Genomic DNA, 23756 nt, shown 5'->3' with positions numbered 1-23756 from the left:
TCTACCATACACCTCTCCAGGTGTATGGTTTACAGCCCCAAAACGCCAGCAACCAACGGTCCTGCTCGGATGGTTGGGCAGCTCCGTAGCTGAGCCTGTACTACCTCATCTGCTTCTCATGATCACTGTGAGCTACAAGGGAGTAGGCTCCTTGCAAAGACTGAGCCCCCTCCATGTGTTCTAGAAGTGGCTGGGCCAGCAGAAGGCCAGGACTATACGTCCCAGTCTCAGAACTCAACACCCCCAAACACCCCAACAGAGCCACAGGCTGGCCAGGGTAGGTGAAAGTACCAGGCCCCCTCTGCCAAACCCGGCCTGTGATATCCGTGCATACATCTACATGAGCTCATACATCTGTTCCCTTTGCTTATTTTTGGTTTTGCTTTGGTCTGCATGCCAGGCCCACGTTACAGGCTAAGATGCAGGTCAGCATGGAAGCCAAGGCTTGTCGCTTCTCTCCCTAACAGAGCGGCCGGCAGATTTGGGGGAAGCTTCTCCACAGCTGGAGCTAGCCCCAAAATCCCACCCTTGGTTCTTCCCAGATGTCTCCCAAGAGGAACAAGCCGCTGCCCAGATTCTAGATTCCCGGCTGCCTGGGGAAAGACTTCTCTTTCTTCATTTAATTGGCCTTGAGAGTGGAGCAGGGAGACAGACCCAGGAGCCTGGATGGCAAGATGCTGAGAGGCGGTGAGTGACAGCAAGGTCCCTTCTGAGCAGACCACAGCTGACAGAAACTGTGAACCTGCTCAGACACCCACAGACCAAGGCCAGCCAGGAAGAGACCAAATTGCACAACCCAGTTCTGGGTGTCAGCCTGCCAACCAAGAAGCTCTGTCTGTGAATTACACCCACACTAATTTCCTGCTGTCTAGATCTAGCCACCCTCCCTACTCCACCCCTGCCCACTCCAAGACTCAGTTTCCCCCAATTTCAGATGCTTGAACCCAGGTTCCAGTTTTTATACACGGCCGTATCTCTTCCAGGGAGTCCAGATCCATGCCAGAGGAAGATTGTTAGACAGCGCCTCTTGGTGGTCACACATGGTACTGCATCATCACAAGGCTACCTCCGTAGGCTGTCCAGGCAAATGCAGGGACAAAAGTCTGTGGTCTCAGAGCTATTTGACCCTACTAGGGCTTAAAGCAAAAACACAGGCCTGCCACCTCGATGTTCTCCAGCTCACCACAATGACCTAAACACAAGGCCTTTGGAAGGTACCATTTAATAGGCAACACCCGATAGACCCGGCATCTCACAGATTGGCCTGGAATCCAGATACAAAGCAAAGCAACCTCTCATTTCTTCTCCACAAAGTGACAGACAGAGCAGGGCCAAACAAAAGTCCCAAAGAAAGGAAAGGATTGAGTAATGGCACTAAACTGAGCCCTATTCCCAAGGGCAGGGCTGGTGTGGGGATAAGAGGTACCTGCCCCTCACCATGTGCCAACACAAGAGCTTCTCTCTGTGCTTGGAAGATGAGGCAGTTTCAGACTTCCTTTACGGGTGTGAGGTGGTCCCATATTCCAGAATCCCTTTGGGATGCAGCATACGTTTGCCCAAGGATAACCAGGGACTCCCAAGTAGGAATGCCATTCAGAAAGTTCTGTTCATGTGGTACCTGTGTCCCCGATACCCTAGAGCTGACGCTCTAGAGAATTCTGTCTCAAGGGTCACAGACAACTAATTCATGGAAGCACCTGCTTTGGGGTGTTGCTGGCTAGTTTGGGTTGTGTGCTGGCTAGTTTTATCTCAACTTGACACAAGCTAGAGTCATCTGAAAAGGAACCTCAATTAGGAAAACGACTCCATAAGATCACAAGTCTGTGGAGGCATTTTCTTAGTTAGTGACTGGTCGGGAGGGCCCAGCCTATGGTGGGTGGTGCCATCCCTGGGCTGGTGGTGCTGGGTTCTGTAAGAAAGCAGGCTGAACAAGCCATGAGGAACAAGTCAGAGTAAGCAGCACCCTCCAGGGCTTCTGCATCTGCTCCTGCCTCCAGGTTCCTGCCCTGCTTGAGTTCCCGTCCTGACGTCCTTCAGTGATGGACTATGATGTTGAAGTGGAAGCCCAATGAGCCCTTTCCTCCCCAAGTTGCTTTTGGTCATGGTGTTCATCACAGCAGTCATAACCCTAATTTAGAAAGGGTGAGATTTACATGGGCCCTCTGCTGGGTACTGGGCAATGCACCCACTTCTGCCCTCCGTGAGCATTTAACTATCTTAAGTCCCCCGCGACCGCCAGCTCCTCATAAGCACTGCGCTGTGTTCGCATAAACAGTCTACACACCACGGCCCGCAGAGTTCTCTCCCTCAACACCTTCCTGGGCCCCTTCCCTAAAGGAAGTTCTTTTCCGCACCCCCCCCCAAACCTCTCCTGATTTAGAGCCCTGTGTGTGTTATTTAACGCTTTTTTTTTCTCGCATACTTGGTCTTTTTTAAGGTTAACAACTGTTTCTTCTGAAGTGCCAGATAGTAAATATCTCAGGCTTTGTGGGTACAGTATCCGCCAGGCGGCACACTTCAACTGTTTAAGTGTTAAAACATAGTAGCCAGACCTGTGGGGGCGTGCCCGTGGGCGTGGCTGCGGGAAAGGCTGTACGGGCGTGCCTTGGGGCGTGGTCGTGGAGGGGGAGAGTTCTTGGGGCCGTGGCTGTGGGGCGTGGCTGTGGGGGCGTGGCTGTGGGTCCAGCACTCGGGAATTGAGAGAGGATGGTCCGGGCTCCAGTAGAGGTAGCCTTAGACAACATACAATCAAATAGGGGTGGCAACATGCTAATGAAACCTCATTTTAAAAGCCAGTAGTGGCCTGAGATGGGCCAGCGGAGAGGACGCGCTCACTGGCCTGCTGTCATTGTCTTTTCTCCCATCACCAACACTCAGGCCACAAAGGGTTTTCAAAACTCACTTCTCTCCCAGAAAAAACAGGCAAACAGCGCCTTCCTCCCGCTGCCCCTTCAGAAGGGAAGGCTCCGTGGTGGAACTGGGTCAGTTCACTGGCTTGTTAGTTCATTCAGTATTTTTGTTCCTACATTAAATAGTTTGTAGAAAATGAGGGGATTCCTGAGTGACCAGGGGTAGCGTGTACCACCTCCCTGTGCCTTGGTTTTCTTATATAAAAAGAAAATACAAGGCAGGATAAAATTAAGTGAAATCGCTTTCAAAAATCACCTTGCCATCGCATGCCACACACACGTTTCAAACATGGCTACTGTTTGGTTTTTTTTGTTTTGTTTTTGCTGTTGTGGGACGGGCCTAGTGTTCATATTTACTGTCTGAAGTGGAAGATCTATATCTCAGACAAGATAGCCTCTTTAAGAGCTGGAGCAGGTGGATCCAGGAGGCCGCCTGGGAGCCATGACGTTTAAGCTGCCACATCCTAAAGCATCATCAGGGCTTGTCACGCATGGCAAAGTTGGCTTCGGGGAACGCAGGGCAGGGAGGGGTCCAAACAGAGCGTTTGCTTCAGGAGTGAAACACAAACGTTGTTCTGCGAGGGACAGAGCACAAGAGGCATAAAAGACGTCCACACACCAAACGGAGGAGGCTTCCTTCCCTTCCGACCTCTGCTGGAGTCACACGGCCTCTGGGGTGCCGCCCCGGAAGAGAATGAGGATGAGCAGGAAGGAAGTGACAGTTTCCTGATCCCAGAGCAGCGCCCACCTAGCCAGGTCCTCCTTCTGACTGCTTCCTTAGGGGCCATGGTTTAACTGTGAATGAGTTGGAGGGATGGCTGGGGATTGAGAGCACCGGCTGCTCTTCCAGAAGACCTGGGTTCAGTTCCCAGCACCCACGTGGTAGCTCACAACTATCTGTAGCTCCAGTTCCAGAGGATCTGACAGCCTCACACAAACAAACAGGCGAGAAAAACACCGATGCACATGAAATAAAAATAAATAAACCACTAAATGTTAATGAATATGCAAATACGGATGCAAATTAGACTCCATACAATGTTAAAATTGTTTTAATTTTTCCTTCCCCAAATAGCCTGGGCATCTCTCTGTACCTGACCACAAACTGGTCATCTACAAAACAATGGAATGAAGTTTAAGGTCGCCTGAAGCAGGACTTCAGTTGTGAGGAGCCAGAGCCAGCTGTGGCCATCCTTAGGTGACTGCAAAATTATTGCGTTCCGGAGCAATGCCATTTTCCCCACGCTCCCTGACACGCACGCTTGCTGTGATTTATTGCTTAACTTACTTATCTTTGCAGAACTGGGGACAGAGCCCAGGGTCTTTCTTGTGCAAGCCCTGCAAGTGCTCTGCCACTAAGCCACGCCCCCGTGCAAGTGCTCTGCCACTAAGCCACGCCCCTATGCAAGTGCTCTGCCACTAAGCCACGCCCCCACGCAAGTGCTCTGTCACTAAGCCACGCCCCCCAGCTCATTGGGTCCTCCAGACAGGCCCCACCCTCTCTTAGACCACAGCCAGGAGGAAGGGCTTTTCTCTCCCCGTGACCCGGAAGCGGGGTCTGTCCTCCCACCTGCTGGTGGCTTTCTTGGCATTGTCATCTGAAGTTGGCACACAGCCTTCTAGTTGCCCCCCTTTTATCTCCTGAACTGTTATTCCACCCCTGAACCCCCAAAGGGCCAGCTCTCACTCTGAGCAAATGAGGACACAGGGATCAACCAGAGTTAAGGGAACGCTGTTCCCATTTCTCTGTTATCTATGAACCTTGTCTCGAGTCAGATAGACCTGAGTTCAAATCGCTTTTGGCAGTCAGCTGCTGTGTGGTCCCAGGCAAAGAATGAACCTCTCTGAGCCTTATTTCTTTACAAGGAAAGAGAAGCCTCCACTTGAGCCCATGTGGTTGTTAAGAGGACTCTGGGAGTCAGTCAGCTCTGTGGTTGATGGTCCAACCTGGGACCTGACCCATCTCAAACAAAAAAATACTACTGGGTAACAAGGCAGAAACCTAAGACGGAGGCAGAGCTCTCTGAGGAGACTTTGGGCTGAGATCAAAAAGGAAGCAGCCAGGGGAGGGCCAGGAGAGCATATTCCAAGCAGAGAATGACCCGTGTGAAGGTCCCGGGGGCAGACCCAGCTCAAGGAGGAAGCCGGGGGCTTGTAGTGGGCTTCTGAAGACACTGGAGAACGGGATCAGGAGCCTGGGATACAGACTATTCTAAGATGTAAGTCACTGCTTAGAGCTAACTCACGACCCTCACAGACCTCTGCTCTTCCAGGCACAAGGTCACTGCCAATTGTGCACCCACCTCCTCTACCATTATCTCCAGGTCCAGTTCCAGGACCCAACACCCTCCTGTGGCCTCCACAGGTACTGCATTCACAATGGGCACAGACTGGTGCAAGCAAAATACCCATACTCATGAAAAATAAATAAATATTTTTAAGTCCACATGTGAAATACGAGCACTGGGGAGGGGGGAGGCAGAGACAGGCGGATCCTGTGGCTCACTGGCCAACCAGTCCTGCCAGAGTGTCACACCCCAGTCCAGCTGGGAACCTGTCTCAAGTAAAGGCAGATGGCGTATGAGGCACAGCATTTGAGGCTGTCTCTTGCTTCCTCGTGCATGAGTATATACACATGTATGTGTGCAAACTTTTCAATGCAAGGAAAGTTTTAGAAGCATACTGAGCCAAAAGGGTACTCACTAGTCACTATGGCAACGGGTCAATGGAAATGAAGAAATAGTCTCCAACTGAAACTTTTCTTGATGGAGGAGCCTAGAGCCCGCATTAGTAGACAGCTTAGGACCACAGGTCCCCAGGGACCAAGGTTCCCTATCATTGTGACCCTGGTCCCCAACACTGAAGAAGAAGCCAAGGAAGCCCAGTGGGTTGTTACAGGGTGAGTGGGTGGGCCTCGGAACAGACGTGCATCTGTGGCAGGCCTCTGTCACATGTGTGTTATCCCGAGGGGTGCTACATGCGTGGGAGGGACCCCTGAGGGCGGCCGTGAAAAGAGGACGTGGCATCACGTTGGCACAGGCTGTGAGCTCCTCTGGGAAGGGAGCTGTTCTCCCTCCAGCTTGCTCCAAGTCAGAGGCAAGTTGCACAATAGAGCAATCAGCACCCACTTTGTTCTAGTCAGAAGGAGAGAGTGGCGCTGCAGGCGGCTTCTGGGGGCTCCATTCAAAGCCCAACTGGTAAGAAGCCACGGAGCATCTGAGGCTGGTCTATTTCAGGGCCTCTCTGCTTCCTGCTCCTGGATGCCAGCTCTCTCCCTACCCGATACTCAGAAGGGGCACGGGGACCAAACAGCCCAGCAAAGACCTTGGGAGCAGCACCCTGCTCCGACCCTTTTCCTGCATGGATCCCAGCTCTTGAAGGAGGTGGACACCTTACTCTGGGCCATTGCCCTGTGCTACAGCCGCCATGTCTGTCTGAGGTCATGTGACTGGCTACCATTCAAAGTGAGCCTTTTACTGTGGCCTCTGTCGGCAGGGCACCAACCACTTACCCCCAACAACTCCAACAATCTTTAGCATGGCCCACCCTCCCTCCCACCACAGTGGCCTGCATAGCCCCATAACTGCCATGACAGTCACTCACATTAAGTCTTGGCTCAAGCCCAGGCCCCTGAGAATAGCCGCCAGCCCTGGAGGTCAGACCGGCAGAGCGCGCACTCGGACTATGTAAGGAGGAAGGCGGGCAGTGAACAAGCCCTGCGTGCCCCGGGAAAGAAGGCTTCAGGGGCCTTCTGTTGGGTGGCACGCACAAGGTGTCGCCTACAGCTGGCCCTCTCCACACAGCAGTGCACTGGCTGTCAGTGTCCGGGTCTTCAGAGCTGCGCATGATACATTTCTGTTATCATAAACCCCCAGCATAAGGTGTTCTGTTACAGCCGAAGGAACGGAAAAACTCGCCCCCCCCCCCCGACAAAAAAGATACAAGTGTGGGAGGAAGTGGAGAAAGGTTAGCTGAAGGCAAAAGAAGGACAGAAGGTAACGGTGGTGGTGGTGGTGGTGGTGGTGGTGGTGGTGGTGGTGGTGGTGATGGTGGTGTTGGTGACGGTGATGATGGTGATGGTGATGATGGTGTTGGTGACGGTGATGATGGTGGTGGTGGTGGCGGTGATGTTAGGGTAGGAGGGGCTGTGCCGGCATGATGATGGTGGTAAAGCTGCGCTGACGCCAAGGGCTAACTAGAGCAGCGCATGCCTAGCTCAGGGCGGGCCTTGCCCTCTGCCTGTGTCACTGCATGTCACCCTCACGCACCACAGCCGCAGTGTGGAGATGCCCATCACCTCTCCTCCGCTCAGCACCACAGCAACCACACCCAAAGCCACAGCAGAATCCAAGCCAAATCTGTCAGGTTCTAGGCTCTGCCTCTCAGAACACGATTAAAGACCGAGACGGAGAAGCCAGCTGCAGCCACAGCTCTTGTCCAGAAGACTCAAGGCCTGAGCTGGGTCCCCAGGAGACACACAGACAGACAGATATACAGACAAACAGAAGAAAGCAAGCAGGCTACTAAGCCAGGTGTGGACATACAGCCTCAGCACCTGGGAAGTGGAGGCGGGGGGATCAGCCTGAGCTACATAGTTAAGTCTGAGGACAGCCTGGGCTACTTAAGACCATATTACAAAAATTAAAAGAAAAATAAACAAGAAGTTAGAAAGGGAGAAAGCAAGGTGGCTGGTGGCACACCATGACCCCTGTTCGTGTGACAGCCGCCACCACCACCTGTTCCAAAGGTCCTGCCACCCCCATGGCCTGCTGGGCTTTTCCAGTCAGGTACAACCAACCTGCATCCGGCCACACAATGCACTGTGTGTGCTGCTGTTGCTGCTGCTGTCCTTGGCCCTGCTCGGGCCTCGCCCCACAGAAAACATAACCACCGACCCCTCAGATATCCATCTCCACGGTGCAAGCAGCACGGGGCACGCGGCAGCAGCTAGCGCTCTCTGATGAGTTCTTTGAGCTGCCTCAGATCTACTGGGTTAAGCTGCCCAGACTTGAGGGGCCCTTGCGTGTTGAGTTTCAGGCCCGGGTTGATCCCCCAGCAGGAGAAGAGAGAAGGGGGTCCAGACTGCTCCCTCTGGGGCTTTGCAGTCACTGGGATGGAAGAGTCTGGAGGGGAGACACAGACTCTTAAAGTAACTAATTACAATTTTGGAAGGCATTAGCCTTGAAAACAGAAAGGAACCATAGTGGCTGGCTCTCTGTTGCCCCCTGGTGGAGACTATGGCAGGCACATCATGCTGCTCCTCCCTGCAATTTCTCCCACATTAAAGAATTGATTCAGCCTGGTCAGGATGCCAAGGACCAAGAGCCAGGGGCAGCAGCTGTGTCTAAAGGAGAGCACTGTTCCAATGAAGGCGCCAGATGAGAAAACAGTCGCCGTGAGGCATGCGTGACAGAAGCATGTGTTCATTCATTTACAGAGGGGCAGAGCCTCACGGCAGAATCCAGTCAGCCGTACTAAGGGGAAACCAAGGAGTTCACTCTAGCTAGGGTAAAATTCACCAGGACAAGACTAGGGTGAGAAGAGGAAGGAGAGGTAGGGAGGGACTCTCTGGTACAGCCATTGGGGGTCGATAAATGTATGTGACATTCTTAGGGGTCAAGGGTCAGGGGTCAGCTCAGGTCAGTTTGTGGGGGTCCAGGAAGATAAACCCTCTGGAGGGCCAGCCATTGGGTCTAAGAATATGAATGGGAGACGCAGGGAGCTCTGGACAGAGGGGCAAGTGTGAGATGGGACACCCACACTTCCTTGGGTGCTGCTGAATTAGTGGGTCATCGAGTTTTAGGGTCCGCAGAGATGGTTCGGCACAGACTGCTTGCCATGCAGTCAGTACTGGAGGTCAGATCCGAGCTCGCAGGTACAAACCAGGCATCTGGCACATGCCTACAACCCCAACCCTGAGGAAAGCGGAGACGGGATTGCTGGATCTTGCTGCCTCCTAGTGGAGAGGCCTTGCCTCAGGGGCGCACTGGGTGCCCTTCTGAGCTCTGTGCTCCACATAGGTGGACACATCCACACACACAGATGTGCATATACCATACACTCACATACACGTATACAAATAAAGAAATCTAAAATATGCATGCTAGGGCTGGAAAGGAACATGAGAACACAGTCCATGCAGAAGCCAAATCCTTAGATGTCCTCAGTCCCTGGAAAATCAAGTCATGGAGGGATTTCCATAGGCAGGCAAAGGGAAGGGGGCAGTCAAGTGATTTATTCATCTCTAACTGCGTACCAGATATTAGCCTTTACCCTGGGAGCACACAGCAAACAGAGGGAGGCGCACAGTCTATGGAGGAGGGGCACCCAATGAAAGGGAAAAAATACGACGTGGTGCCACAGCTACCTGTGGATACCACAGAAGGGGGGCGGTGGGCATTGTTCCCCAAAAGGTCTGAGTGCCACTGGCCTTGGTCCTGCATGCCACAAGAGCTGGGCAGACAGCTCATACCCAATGCTGTCCAGAACCCAGCTCAGTGGCCGTCACAAGGAGCGGGACATAGCATATGCTGTTGTCATGGAAACTTCAGAAGTACCTGAGGTGAGAGGTTTTTTCTTTTTTAAAAATTTGTTTTGGGGACTAGAGAAGTGGCTCGGAGGTTAAGAACACTGGCTGCCCTTGCAGAGGACCTGGGTTCAATCCCCAACACCCACACAGCAGCTCACAACTGTCTGTACCTCCAGTTCCAGGGGATCCGACACCCTCACATAGACAAGCAGGAAGGCAAAACACCAATGTACATTAAATAAATATTTTTTTTAAAAAAAAAGATTAATTTTGTTGTTTGGTTGGTTTAGTTTTGTGTTTTGTTGTTGTTGTTGTTTTGGTTCCCCCTCCACCCCGAGACAGAGTTTCTCTGAGTAGTTTTGGTTGTCCTGATTTGTAGACCAGGATTTATAGACCAGGCTGGCCTTGAACTCACAAAGATCCACCTGCCCTTGCCTCCCAAGTGCTAGGATTAGCCACTGCCTGGCTGGTTTTAAGATAGGGTCTCACTATGTAGCCCTAGCTACCCTGAACTTGCTATGCAGAGTAGGCGGACCTCAAACTCACAGAGATCCACCTGCCTCATCCTCTCAAATGCTGGAACTAAAGGTGTAAAATGTGTGTGTGTGTGTCTGTGTGTGTGTCTGTGTGTGTGTCTGTGTGTTTGTGTCTGTGTGTCTGTGTGTCTGTGTGTGTGTCTGTGTCTGTGCGTGTGTCTGTGTGTGTGTCTGTGTGTCTATGTGTTTGTGTGTCTGTGTCTGTGTGTGTCTGTATCTGTGTGTGTCTGTGTGTTTGTGTCTGTGTGTGTGTGTCTGTGTGTGTCTGTGTCTGTATGGCTGTGTGCATGGTCACCCATGCACATGTCTGTCATTTTGTGTATATATATTTGTTTGTGTATGTGCTCACGTGCATGTGTGTGTGCACGCATGCTCATGCGTGAGTACATGCTACATAGCTGAAGGAACCTGCAGAGACAGAAGAGGACGTCAGATCCCCTGGAGCTGGTGTTACAGGCAGTTGTGAGCCACCATGTGGGAGCTCACCCTCAAACCCGGATCCTCTGAAAGCGTAAGTCCTCTTGACCCCTCAGCTCTCCCTCAAAGCATAGATGGTTACCTTTCCAGGACACAGCTCACAACCCTAAGCGACAAGTGTGAGCGGCAGGTCATGGCCAGCATTTGACATAGGGTATGGGATACAGTCAGGATGCGACTCTGTGGTAGAGCACTTGCCTGCAGGGTCAAGGCTCTGGGTCTGGTCACCAGCACCACACACATACAAACGGCGACGTTACAGATGCAAGGGGAACGAATCTGACATGCCTGTCTCCCCGTGTGCCTGCCTGACACAGGCTGGGTCCTGTGTCAGGAAACACGCCTTGGCTGAGTGCAGAATGTGTTCTACATGTATGGATGGCTGTTAGAACACAGCCACAGACGAGCAGGAAACACATTTGCTGGGCAAGAAGGTATTTTTGGGTTCACATGGTGATTTGGCACAATTTGGGGAGAGGATACACGTATACATGTTTGCACATGCGTGTGGAGACCAGTGTCGACCACAGCTTTCCTGTAGCGCTGTTTTGTTTTGTTTGTTTTGTTATTGTTTGAGACTGTGTCTCTCACTCAACTGGAACTGGCTGCGTGGGCCAGGCTGGCTGACCAGTGTGCCTCAGCAGAACGACAAGCCTATGCCACCACAACTAGCTTTTTCTTAACATGGGTTGTTGAGATGAACTGGAAACCGGTTCTGTCTGGTTCACTGCCGGGTCCCCCACCCTGATGGCCTAGTAACAGTCACTCTGGAAATCGTAATTGCTGGTTTGTGTGTTTTCTAACCACAGTAAGAATTAAGAGCCAGCCATGAGATTGTGCCAGATCTGCGGTCGACGGCGCCACCTTGTGGTGAGAACTGGAACGGCAGTGCTGGTCTTTGCAACAGTTTGCAGAGAGCCCAGGGGTGTAGTGAAGCTTCAGCGGCCTACTGTTCATACTCCACTAATAAACTCAGTGTGTTTTCGTCCTTTTTCTTTTGAGACAAAGTCTCTGTATCCCACACTGGCTTCAAACTCTCTCTGTAACCAAGGATGATCTTGAAATCCTGGTCCTCCGGCTTCTGCCTCCCAATAGGTTATAATTCTATGCCACCACACTACATTAATGAGGTGCTGGGGATCAAACCCAGAGCCTTGTGTGTGCCCCGTAAATACTCTACCAACTAACTGAACTATACCCCCAGCCCCACATCACAATTTTGAGCGACTAACTGGAACAATACGGGGAAAATGATGACAAATTTAGATTGCAGATTATTAATAAAAACAAAGCCACAGAATTTTTCTTAGGAGGAAAAGAACTTTAAAATAATATTAATAAATAATCTTACCAGTGCTATGGAAAAATGAGAGAGAGAAGGAGGAGGGGGGAAGGGAAGGGAGGGGAAGGGAAGGGAAGGGAGGGGAGGGGAGGGGAGGGAGGGAGGGAGAGGGGAGGGGAGGGAGGGAGGGAGGGAGGGAGGGAGGGAGGGAGGGAGGGAGGGAGGAGAGAATGGGAGAATATAATGGTAGGCATGGAAGGATTGCTCTAGAAAATATAGTAAAATGAAAACTGCAGGTCCCTGGGGGTCAGGGCCTGGGCAGTTACAACCTTCTTTCTCTCACGAAGAATGCATAGTGTTTTTGCACAGAAATGAGCAGAACTACTACTTAGAACACAAAGCTACTTCCCATGTCTGAGGTTTGGAAGAGACCCTGATCTCCAAGGGTTCCCACATCAGGACCCTAATAACCCAGGACCCGTAGTGAGCCATCCTCTGCAGGGTGGCATTCAAATCTCTACTCGAGCTGGCTTTTCAGGGTCCACTCTCTTATGTGCCGACCTGCACAGGAAGCATGAAGGACCGTGCTGACCAGCTGGGCTGCTCATGCTCACCTGATGTGTGCACATTCCTGAGACAGGACAGGGAGGCGTTGAGCCGGGCACACTCCTCCCGGTTGGCTCCGTACTTCTCCACTGTCTCGCACACCTGTTCATCTGTCATTTCTAGAAGGTCCTCCAGGCTCAGCTGGTCAGGGGAGATCTCCTAGAGAAGGGGACAAAGGCAGTCAGCTGGACCTGGAACCCAAGTGCCTGGCCAGACAGAACGGCATTGTGTATCTCCATACCACCCTCTTGTGGCACTTGGGAGAACTGCAGAGGGAAACAACATAGCACCTCTCACACTGCCCTCTGCAGGTGCCCAATAAGAGGCGCTGTATTATGTAAACACTTGGTTGAATTTGGGGTTTAATCTCTCATGCACTTAGATGGGTACCTTAATCTCTCTAGGCCTTGCTCGTCGCTAACAAAATGGAGGTGCTGAGTGCGGTCACACACTCAGTACGTGAGCAACAGTCCACAGCTACAGTCCAGCCCATTCCAGCCTTCTGTGAGTAGATGGCTGCTCTGCTCATCCAGGATGGACTCAGAACGAGTCAGTTAAACACAAAACCTCCTCCACTCTCAGCTTCCTTTCTCATGTACCCACAGGAGGGTGGAAGAGTCATACGGGGGGCTTTAAGAGCCTAAGAGGAAGGCAGCCCAAGTCCTATGGGCGGCTGAGGTTGGAAATGAATCTTGACAATTACTGAGCACCATGGGGCTACGTGGTAGGACTGAGGAATGGTAGGAACCAGGGGAAAGAAGCTGTGTGAACAAGGGAGCTGAGGACAGGAAAAGCAGGATTTCCAGCTTGCAAGGTGTGGGACGGGGGCCCCTTGCCTGCCCTGCAAACAGCCCCTTCCCTAAATTACATCCTACGTGTCTGCAACATTACCAACAAGTTCCTCAAGTTCATTCAGAGTACCCAATAGCAGTGAAGGGTTTTACATGAGCATAGTGTGTTATTATTTAGAGAAGACTTGTAAATCTGTGGGCAGTAATTCATGGGTGACAGAGCGGGCTCCTTCTGCCCTCTCCTGGCCATGACTATGTACTGCAATAACATACAGAGTCAGATAAAGCAGAGTCCATAAATTCCATTTTTCACCAAAAAAAAAAAAGCTACAGTGCAAAAGCCAGAGCAGGCCGGGCGGTGGTGGCGCACGCCTTTAATCCCAGCACTCGGGAGGCAGAGGCAGGCGGATCTCTGAGTTCGAGGCCAGCCTGGTCTACAAGAGCTAGTTCCAGAACAGGCTCTAGAAACTACAGGAAAACCCTGTCTCGAAAAACAAAACAAAACAAAAAAAAGCCAGAGCAGCAGGTAACCCTCCTTCAGCAGGATGAGGCAGGGTTGGGGCTGCAGGCTGCAGGCTGAACATTCAGAGAACAATGCTATTCTAGGTTGACCCCAGAGGCCCTGAAAAACCCTCTGACCAACAGCAACTTGGGAGGAAGGGTTTACTTGGCTTCCAGGCTATCGTTCATCACTGAAGACAACCAGGACACGACAGGAACCTGGTGCAGACTTGCTCTGCCTAGGGATGGCATCGCCCACAGTGGGCGGGGCCCTCCTGCCTCAGTTAGCAATCAGACATCTCTCCCAGATGGGGCCACACGCCATCCTAATAAGATGATTATTTGATGCTGTTTCTTCAGGTGGTTTGGGGTTGTGTGGGGTTGACAGTCGGTGATAACAAACACAGATGCACAAGCTAAAGCCCTCTCCTTGCTGTGGGAGCCGACTGTACATTTTAACCCTATGATTTAGAAGGGGTGTGTGTGTGTGCGTGTGTACGTGTGTATGTATGTGTGTGTCTGTATATGTGCACGCGTGTTCAGGTTACATTGATGCTTAGGCTCATAAGGGAGCATACACACACCTATTCATGACAAGAAAGATGAAGAAGGCCGGCGCAGCCTGGGCCAGAGAGAGAAAGCTCATGTATGTTCTGGTGACATAATCCCAGGTGGGGTCGTATTTACAGTACTCAACATGGATTTCCTGTAATGCCACAAAGATCATGTGAAAGGGAGGTGTGTGTGTACATGTATGTGTGTGTGTGTGGTGTGTGCACACGTATGCACAGGGTGTGTGTATATATATTGCATGTGTGTATGTGAGTGTATGTGAGTATATGTGTGCACGCAGATGTAGATGTATCTGCATGTGTATGTGTGAGCCTTTGAATGTGAGTGGAGGTCCAGAGGTGTGCGTGAATAAGTGTGGATGTGTATTGTGAATGTGTGTGTGTGATATGTGTGTGTACATAAATGTGTGCACACTGATGTGTATGTGTGTGCGACATGTGTGTGAGTGTATGTGTACATCTGTGCATGTGTATGTGTCTGCGTGCATGTTTGTTTTACCAGGGAAGCTGGACTTCGATTTTCACACATGCCAGGCAAGGTCTCTACCATTGCACTGTATCATCAGCACATGTGATTTGTTACCGCCACCTGCGGACCCGGATGCTAAAGCACAGGTAAGTTAAACCTTTAGCCCAAGTCACACAGCAAGAGAGTGGTGGAGGCAACATTCGAACCCAGGGCATGTCTCATAGCTGGCTCCATAGATCCCTTTTACTTCGTGCGAGCGGCCCCTGGTGGACAAGCCTGTGAACTGCAGGCAGGGAGCCTTCACTCCTCACCCTGCCTCAGAATGCCTCGCTAGGGGACTAAGAGCCCCAGAGAGGTGATCTGGGGGAACCTCGGGGACCAAAGGGGCTGCCAACGTGGTTCATCACGTCAGAAAAGGATTACCCTCTGTATAATTAGTGCTCATGGCTTTGAAGCAAGAGATCTCTAGTCTTTGGAAAACAGGTTTTAAGTTGTTGGGCCAAAATAAGGTAAGAGCACATCTTGTCAGTCAAACTAAAACTGGCTGCCCATCGGACACAGTTTGAAGACCACCGCTCTTCAGCCCTTCTCTAGAAAACTGACTTCTGCTTTACCTGCCCCATGAGAGGCCCTAGGTACACAAATATTTATATAGTCCCAGAGCCTTTAAGAAGTACCGCAAGCTGTGCAGTTAAACTATCATCATACTTAGTTTAAATTGTCAACTGGACACAATCTAGGGTCACGAGGAAGAGAGTCTCAAGGAGGGAGTTTCTACATCGAGTTGGCCTGTGGACAGGGCTACAGCGGACCTGTCCTGGTTACGTTAGTTACCGCGAGAAGGCCCACCCACTACGGGCGGCACCTCTCCCTAGACGTAAGGTTGCAGACTGTGGGAAAGGAGAGAGCAAGGTGAGCACTAGCCAGCGTGCATTCATTCTCTCTCTGCTCTTGACAACGGGCATGACTGATTGCCTTGACTCCTGACACCCTGCAGTGATGGCTGTGGCCTGGAACTGTGAGCCAATCAGTCTTCCCCTCAAAAAAAGAAAAGTTGCTTTCATCACAATAATTGGAAAGAAAACTAAAATGTGGCCTTTCATTCATCCTAAGAATATTGTAAGAAACACACTGCCCCAGGCATTTTGGGCATCCTGGGAGCGAAACTAGGGGTACAGAAATCCATGCCATGCTGGTGTGCGTGTGTGTGTGTGTGTGTGTGTGTGCGCGTGCGCGCGTGCGCGCGCACCCCAGGGATCCACCTGCTTCTGCCTCCACAGCACTGGCATTACCAGTGCACGTCTTCTCACGCAGCTTTTGCACATGGGTTCCGAGGACTCGACTCAGGCCCCCTGTTTGCACGGCAGGCACTTCACCTACCGAGCGACCCTCCCGCCTCATGACCCACGTGGAAAGGCTGGTGTCCTGAATCGCTACGATCCAATATGGCAGCAATGGCCGGTCATTTACATCCAATACAATTCAAACTCCGGATCCTTGGCCCCCACGCTAATCGCGATCCTAGCGCTCCGGGAGCCGTAGTTACCGTGGCTGCTCTGTCAGACAACACAAACAAAATATCCCCACCACAGCAAAAAGTCAGTAGGCAGCACTGGTCAACATGGTAGCTTAGGGTGACTCCATTTCATGGCAGTTCTGAATAAAACCCTGACTCTAGGCCACCCCCACACCCCCAACCACAAATGCTGGCTTTAGAGCCATGCCCTCAACAGCCCCACTCAGAGACTTCTGAGATCCTGCAAGCCTTCCTCTGGCATACTGAGGGCCTGCTATGTGCCTGGGTCTGTACTGGGCATATCCAGGAAGTAGCAGAGGCGGTCTCCAGCCAGTGAGGGACAAGGGGTTCAGGACGGCCTGTGGTCACCTCGAGGACTTCCTTGCGCACGTCCACGATCCGGAACCAGTGGCGGAGCTGGGGGAAGCCGTCCAGTTCGGCATTGCGCTCCTGCAGGGCCACCTTCTTCTTGCAGGACAGCTGCCGGCTGAAGTACTTGACCAGCTTGCTCTGCAGAGATATAGAGACAAGGACACCGGTCAACGACTCGGCCACAGGGCGCAGGCGTGAGAAGCCGGGCTATCACGCGTGCTAACCCCAGCCAATCCTGTGCTCCAAGGACTGTTTCTGTCCCAGTGAGACCCAGCCTTGCACCTTGGTCTACAGTGGAACAAGATTGAGACATGGAGACACCACCCTTAGATGGGTTTTCTGTAGTTCTTTCTCTTGGAAGCACTTGGGCAAGAGGCTAGACCCCTTGTGCTTGGCCCCTCTGCAGGCAGCCAGATCTCCTCCCTCCCCCACCGTGTCACAGAGCAACAGGCGGCCTGGACCTTCCAGCTGCCGGAATCATAAGCCAAATACACTTATTTTCTTTATAAAATACCCAGCTACTACTGACGTCTTGCTCCAGCAGCAGAGTGAGCCAGTGTGGCCCCCGCATTCTCACGGTGTTGGTGATGATGGGGAACAGGTAGGCCTTGGTATTTTGCTGTGGTGGGGGTGGGATGTTACCTCTTCTTTGTGGTGGTCTCCACCGACATTGTAATCATTGACTCTAGAAACTTTTTTTGTTGTTTCTGCAGACAGGGTTTCTCTGTGTAATAGCTCCAGCTGTCCTGGAATTAGCTCTGTAGACCAGGCTGGCCTCAAACTCACAGAGATCCACCTGCCTCTACCTCCTGAGTGCTGGGATTAAAGGTGTTTGCCATCACCTCTAACCCAGCCTAGAAACTCATTCTATGGCAACCATCTTGGGAAAGTAACTGTATCCAAGGATTTTTTTTCAACACTTCCACTTGCAAAAGCAAAGGATTGCCAACACCCTGAGAATCCACCTATCAGAAACTCACGATTTACACCATGCAGCAGCCACAAAAGGAACTCTACACCCCAGCTCCTTAGCTGCGAGTCCATGTGTAACTGCATGCAGGGTCCAGGAAGTTTGGGGGACAGCAAAGATCTCTGAATGTGCAAAAAACCCAAAACCTAACTCCAGATCAAACACACAAGAGTCTGAGGTGCTCCCGGCAACGCTCGTGCTTGTCACCTCTGGTGACGTCACTGTTGGTTCTGAACACACAAATGCACTGTCCTCCGAGTGCTGTCACACCACCCAGCAGCAGTGAACCCTGCGGCGGCACCTCGGCTCCCGCTGAGACCACTGTGGGTGGGGAACGGTAGCGGTTTTCCGCTCCCAGAGACGCAGCAAGGCTCCGCTGCAGAAAACAGAGACTGGCAGTGCTTCCCTCTCGTTCCTCTCAATGTGCAAACTATTGTAGGTGTGGCCCACATTGTGTTAGAAGGCTAGATAAAAAAAAGCAAAAATAAAAAAGTTGACTTGGGTTTTATTAATTTTTAAAAAATATTTATTTATTTATTATGTATACAATATTCTGTCTATGTGTATGTCTGCAGCCTAGAAGAGGGCACCAGATCTCATTACAGATGGTTGTGAGCCACCATGTGGTTGGTGGGAATTGAACTCAGGACCTTTGGAAGAGCAGTCAGTGCTCTTAACCACTGAGCCATCTCTCCAGCCCTTGGGTTTTATTTTTTAAAATCATGAAATAAATTCTGTCTTAGGACTGGGACCAAATTTCCAATGATTCCTGAGGTGTGGCTCGATGCATTTCTGCCACGCTGTACTCTGTTCTTATACAAAGCAGTGCCCTCAGCACTGATGGTCCTAAGACCAAACTATCAATGGGCGTTAAGAAATGGTCAGACGTCCTGCACACTGCACTGTCAAATATTGTTCAAGTTTTAGTTGCTTACACAAAAATAAATAAGCACACCCATCTCATTCGTACAATTGCTTGCTCTCCTACTTAACACATGGTGACATCATCTCTCTCTACAGATGTAATCACTCTGAAGTAAACTTCATTATGGTTTACCATCAGTAATATTAGAGTAGTTACACCTGCATAGACCCCGTTGCATAACCATCTCTCTGGTGAGAAGAGGCTGTAGACAGAGAAGGTCCCAGAAGTCCTGTTCACACCCCCATCAAATAACATCCAGAAGCCCTGTTCACACCCCGTCAAATAATATCCAGAAGCCCTGTTCACACCCCCATCAAATAACATCCAGAAGCCCTGTTCACACCCCCATCAAATAACATCCAGAAGCCCTGTCCTGTTCACACCCCCATCAAATAACATTCAGAAGCCCTGTTTACACCTCCAGTCAAATAACATCCAGAAGCCCTGTTCACACCCCGTCAAATAACATCCAGAAGCCCTGTTCACACCCCCATCAAATAACATCCAGAAGCCCTGTTCACACGGCTGCCAGGTAAAATGACAAGCTGTGCTATGCTGAGCAGACCATGGCTTTTTTTGTCCTGACAAACAGAATCTCTCACTCCCTGGCCACATGTGTCCATGTATTTCTTTGTAAACACACAGCCTCTTTCTGGAAGGATCCTTGACCCTCTGGGGATGAGGAGAATGGAGGTAGGAAAAAGAGTTGGGAGAGAGGACATTTACATTCTGTTGTTGGATTGGCAAGTCACACACAAGTCTCCATGAGCTTTCCAGTGCTTTTTAAAGGAGACCTGGCCCACGTTCCTGGACAGATGCCAGGACATGCGAAAGGAACAGTGCTTTGTTTTGTTCATGGCTAGTTCTGTACAAATGAACAACACTAACCAAAGAAAGGCAATGCAGGGGACCGGAACAATGGCTTAGCACTTGAGAGGGGCTATTGCTCTTTCAGAGAACCTGGGGGTTTGGTGTCCAGCACCCACATGGCAGCTCACCACCATCTGAAACTCCAGTTCCAGGGGATTTGGTACGCTTTTCTGGTGCACATGCATACACGCAGACAAACACTCATAAACAAAAGTAAAGCATCATCTAGAAGGAAAGAGAGAGAAGTGTTTTGCTGGAACAGCTCGCCCCTTGAAAGCCCCATTCCGGCCTCTCCAAATCCCACCCTCTCAGAAAAACCAAAACGTCAACTTCCATACCCCTGACTGTTGCAGCAGCAACTCCCGAAGCTGCCAGCTGCCCAGTCCCCTCCTAAAGCATCATGATTGGACACAAACCCAGCTTGTGGCGGAGGCATCATCACCCCGTGCCTACAGGGTATTTAAGCTCCTTTAGTTCGATCATGTGATTTTTTTTTTTCCTGTGTCTTCTCCCTCCTCAATCTCTGGGGGCCGCAGGAGTCACCCGGGAATTGCTTTGCTCAGACTAAACCTGGTCTTTTACTTTTTAATTCAACTTGATCTGGCTTACTGTACCAGTGGAGAAACCTCTTATCTGGGTACAGAAAACCTATTAGGAAGTGGGGAGGGGGACAGAAAAGAAGGAAAGTGGGGTGCAATCCCAGAATGCCAAGCAGAGGAAGTACATGAGAGAGTAAGACTGAGTTTCTCAGGGGGTACCCAACAGCACCAAACAACAAGGTGTAGGTCTGTTTCTCCAAACACAGTGTTTGCGTCCTTTCACTAATTAAACAAAGCTCTGTAAGAGATGTTTTAAAAATGAGGGCCATCAAGGTGGCCCAGTACACAAAGGTACTTGCCACCAGCTGATGACCTAAACTCAACCCCCAGTGGACCCATACAGTGGAAGGAGAGAACTGGGTTGCTCTCTGACCTCCACATGTTACGTGCCATGTATGCATGCGTGCACACACACTAGGTAGATAGATAGACAGACAGACAGACAGACAGACAGTAGATAGATAGATAGATAGATAGATAGATAGATAGATAGAGGATAGATAGATAGATAGAGGATAGATAGATGATAGATAGATAGATAGATAGATAGATAATAGATAGATAGATAGATAGATAGATAGATAGATAGATAGATAATAGATAGATAGATAGATAATAGATAGATAGATAGATAGATAGATAGATGATAGATAGATAGATAGATAGATAGATGATAGATAGATAGATGATAGATGATAAAATGAATGGGGCTTGGACTTGCATACATGACCTAGGGGAAGTCACAATTCAAACTCTGTCTTAGTTGAGGTTTCTTTTTTTTTTTTTTTTTTTTTTTTTTTTTTTTTTTTTTTTTTGGTTTTTCGAGACAGGGTTTCCCTGTAGTTTCTAGAGCCTGTCCTGGAGCTAGCTCTTGTAGACCAGGCTGGCCTCGAACTCAGAGATCCGCCTGCCTCTGCCTCCCGAGTGCTGGGATTAAAGGCGTGCGCCACCACCGCCCGGCTTAGTTGAGGTTTCTAATGCTGTGAAGAAACACCATGACTACAGCAACTCTTACCAAAAAAAAATTTATTTGGGTGGCTAACAGTTCAGAGACTTAATCCATTATCATGTGGTGGGACATGGTGGCACACAGGCAGACAGGTGCTGGAGAGGCAGCTGAGTCCTACATCCTGCACAGGCGACAGGAAGTGGACTGAGACACTGAGTGTGGCTTGAGCCTATATGAAACCTCAAAGCCCGCCTCCACCGTGACACACTTCCAACAAAGCCATACTGATCACTCCCTAGGAGCTTATGGAGGCCAATGATATTCAAATCACCACAAACCCCAACAGTGACAGCTGGAGACACCGAGCCAGACTGACTGAGTGACCGCTATCATTTGGAGACACCAGCTAGGTTTCCCAGTCTTGCTAAGCTTTCCCGGAGTAGTGCAAGGTTGGTGAGGAGCCAAACAGTTTCCAGAGGAACCACCACATGGGTGAAATTCTCACCAAGATTCACTGCATGACCGCAAGTGTTTGAGCGAGGTTTCACCAGCTGTACTGCACCTTAAAGGTACTGTGTGCTGCAAGGCAGGGCGGGGCAGAGTGTGGCTCTGAGCAATAGGCGCTTGCTCTTGCCTTTAATCTCTGACTTGTAGGTGTGTTCTCAAGTTCTAGACTTGAAGCAGGAGAGAGAGGCATCACGGCAGCCAGTGCAAGCAAAATCAATCCACGTCAAACGTCCAGAGGGACGGTGACGAAGAGGACATTGGTGTTGCTCACACAACTCGGGAACAGAGCTGTGTTTTGTTTTGCTTCATATACACGAATTTGGTTGAAATTTAAAAATCAAAACAATATAAAACGTGACACACAATTGTATTAGTCGAGGGGAAATCTACTAAACTGAGCCCGAGGGAGGTGGTGGACTCCTCTTGCTCCTTCCACTCGGGAGGCTGAGGCAGGAGGACTGTTAGACGCCGGGCATTTGAGAGCAGCCTGGGATATATAGTAAGACTTCCCTGTTTCAAAGAAACAAAACCGCAGACGGGTCAGAGGGCACTGGTTATGCTGCCCAGCATGTGAAAGAAAGGTCTTCGGGCTGGCTGCTGGCACTGTGAAAACCAATCAGTCCGCCCATCAGCTAAACTAGGGAAAGCTAGGTTGCAGTGCCTAAATGCATCGCTAATACTTAAGGGGAAACTGAAGTGAGCCACTAATATATTAAACTGAGCACATGGTGGGGGTGGGGAGATTGGGGAGGACGGTTGGGATGGGGTTATTGAGACAGGGTCTCTCTACATAACCCTAGTCCCCCCCCCACCTGTCCTAGAACTTACTATGTAGACCAGGCTAGCCTCAAACTCACAGAGCTCTGTCTACCTCTGCCTTCCAGGTGCTGGGATCAAAGGCAGAGACCACCGCTGTCCAACAGAGTGTGTTTCAGATAGTGTGCATTTAACATAAAATTCACATTGATTCTGTGATAGTTTTTTTTTAACATGACTAGTACATACAGACAGACAGACACACACATCTACATATAATTAATACTAAAATGTCTTTTTTTAAGTGAGTTCAAGGCCAGCTTGGACAACTTAAGGAGACTCTGACTCAGAAAAGAAATTTAAAACAGTGAAAGTTGGGGACTGGAGAGGTGTTCAGTGTTTAAGAACACTGTCTGCTCTGGAAAGATGGCTCAGTGGTTAAGAACTCTGTCTGCTCTTGCAGAGGACCTGAGTTCAATTCCCAGCACACATATGAGGGCTCACAATTGTCTGTAACTCTAGTTCTGGGAGATCTGATGCCCCCTTCTGGTCCCTCCAGGTACTGCGCATGCATGGTGCACAGGCAAAACCCCCATACACATAAAACAGTAAAATTCTATAATCTCAACAAGAAATTAAAGGAGGGCTTGAAGTGTGGGTCGGTAGTGGAGCACGTGTGTAGCCTGTGTGAGGTTCTTGGTTCCATCCTCGCACCATGAAACCCTCTGTGATGGACAGAGCACACCTGCAGAGTCGTGTGAAGTGTGTGCAGTTCTCTCTGGTGGAGCGCTGATGGGTGTTCCTTGACAATATTCTTGCTCTGAGTTGTTTGCTCTCAGTTTCCTCCTCCTAGTGATGTGCATCCCCTGCTGTTAAGTCTGGCTTGGGAATGTAACCTTCTGGAATGCCGGTGCTGTGTGGTGTGAATGGGAATAGAGAGGGTGGGGCAAGCCCGGCACTGTGTTAGTACCCCCACACATGATCCCAGCATCCAGGTTCCCTGCCTCCCTGCTGACACATCACATACGGGTTCTCACACAAGGTGAGGCCATTTTTGTTGTGTTGTGTTGTGTTGCGTTGTGTTATATGGTGTCACACTCACTGTGCAAGGATCAGAACTAGAGTTTGGATCCTGAGATCCCAGGACTCATGTCAAAGCTGGGTGGGTATGGTGCCTGCCTACAACCCCAGTTCTCAGGAGCTAAGGACAGAGGAATCCCCAGGGCAAGTGGACCAGCAGGACTAGCTAGATGGCTGAGCTCTGTGTTTTGAAGACTTTGTCTCGGTAAAGTGAAGGGAGAAAGAGGAAGTCACTCAATGGCATTCTCTGGCTGCCAAATGCCTGTGCACATACAAGCATGTGCCGCCCCAACCACATGTGCCAACATGTCAGACACATATACCATACATACCACACACACAGCTATAATAAAAAGAAGCAGATATGCCTATCATCCCATGCTTGTTCTCATTGATTTCAGAATAAAGGAGGCCTTCTCAAATCTGTGGTTTTCCTAATCGCATGGAAAAGAACCTACAAATAGTAGGATCAAACAGTACAAAGAGGCTCTCAGACCCTGAGTGTGTGTGTGTGCACGTGTGTGTGTGTGTGTGTGTGTG

At 50.4% G+C, this 23756-nt stretch overlaps 1 protein-coding gene across 1 annotated transcript in view; it reads right to left on the bottom strand.

Moving 5' to 3' along the window:
* Window positions 1-23756, bottom strand: part of Ksr2 (kinase suppressor of ras 2) — a 351922-nt gene that overhangs the window by 257663 nt on the left and 70503 nt on the right. The window contains exons 2-3 of the mRNA XM_038346040.1: window positions 16558-16698; window positions 12348-12498 (exon numbers count right to left, since the gene is read on the bottom strand). Coding sequence (XP_038201968.1) covers window positions 12348-12498; window positions 16558-16698 — 292 coding nt within the window. The remainder of the gene's footprint in view (window positions 1-12347; window positions 12499-16557; window positions 16699-23756) is intronic.

This window comes from Arvicola amphibius, chromosome 10 (genome assembly GCF_903992535.2).
Source record: "Arvicola amphibius chromosome 10, mArvAmp1.2, whole genome shotgun sequence".
Taxonomy (NCBI): Eukaryota; Metazoa; Chordata; class Mammalia; order Rodentia; family Cricetidae; genus Arvicola; species Arvicola amphibius.
Note: the sequence above shows the minus strand (reverse complement) of the source record. Positions and strands in the feature narration are given on the sequence as shown.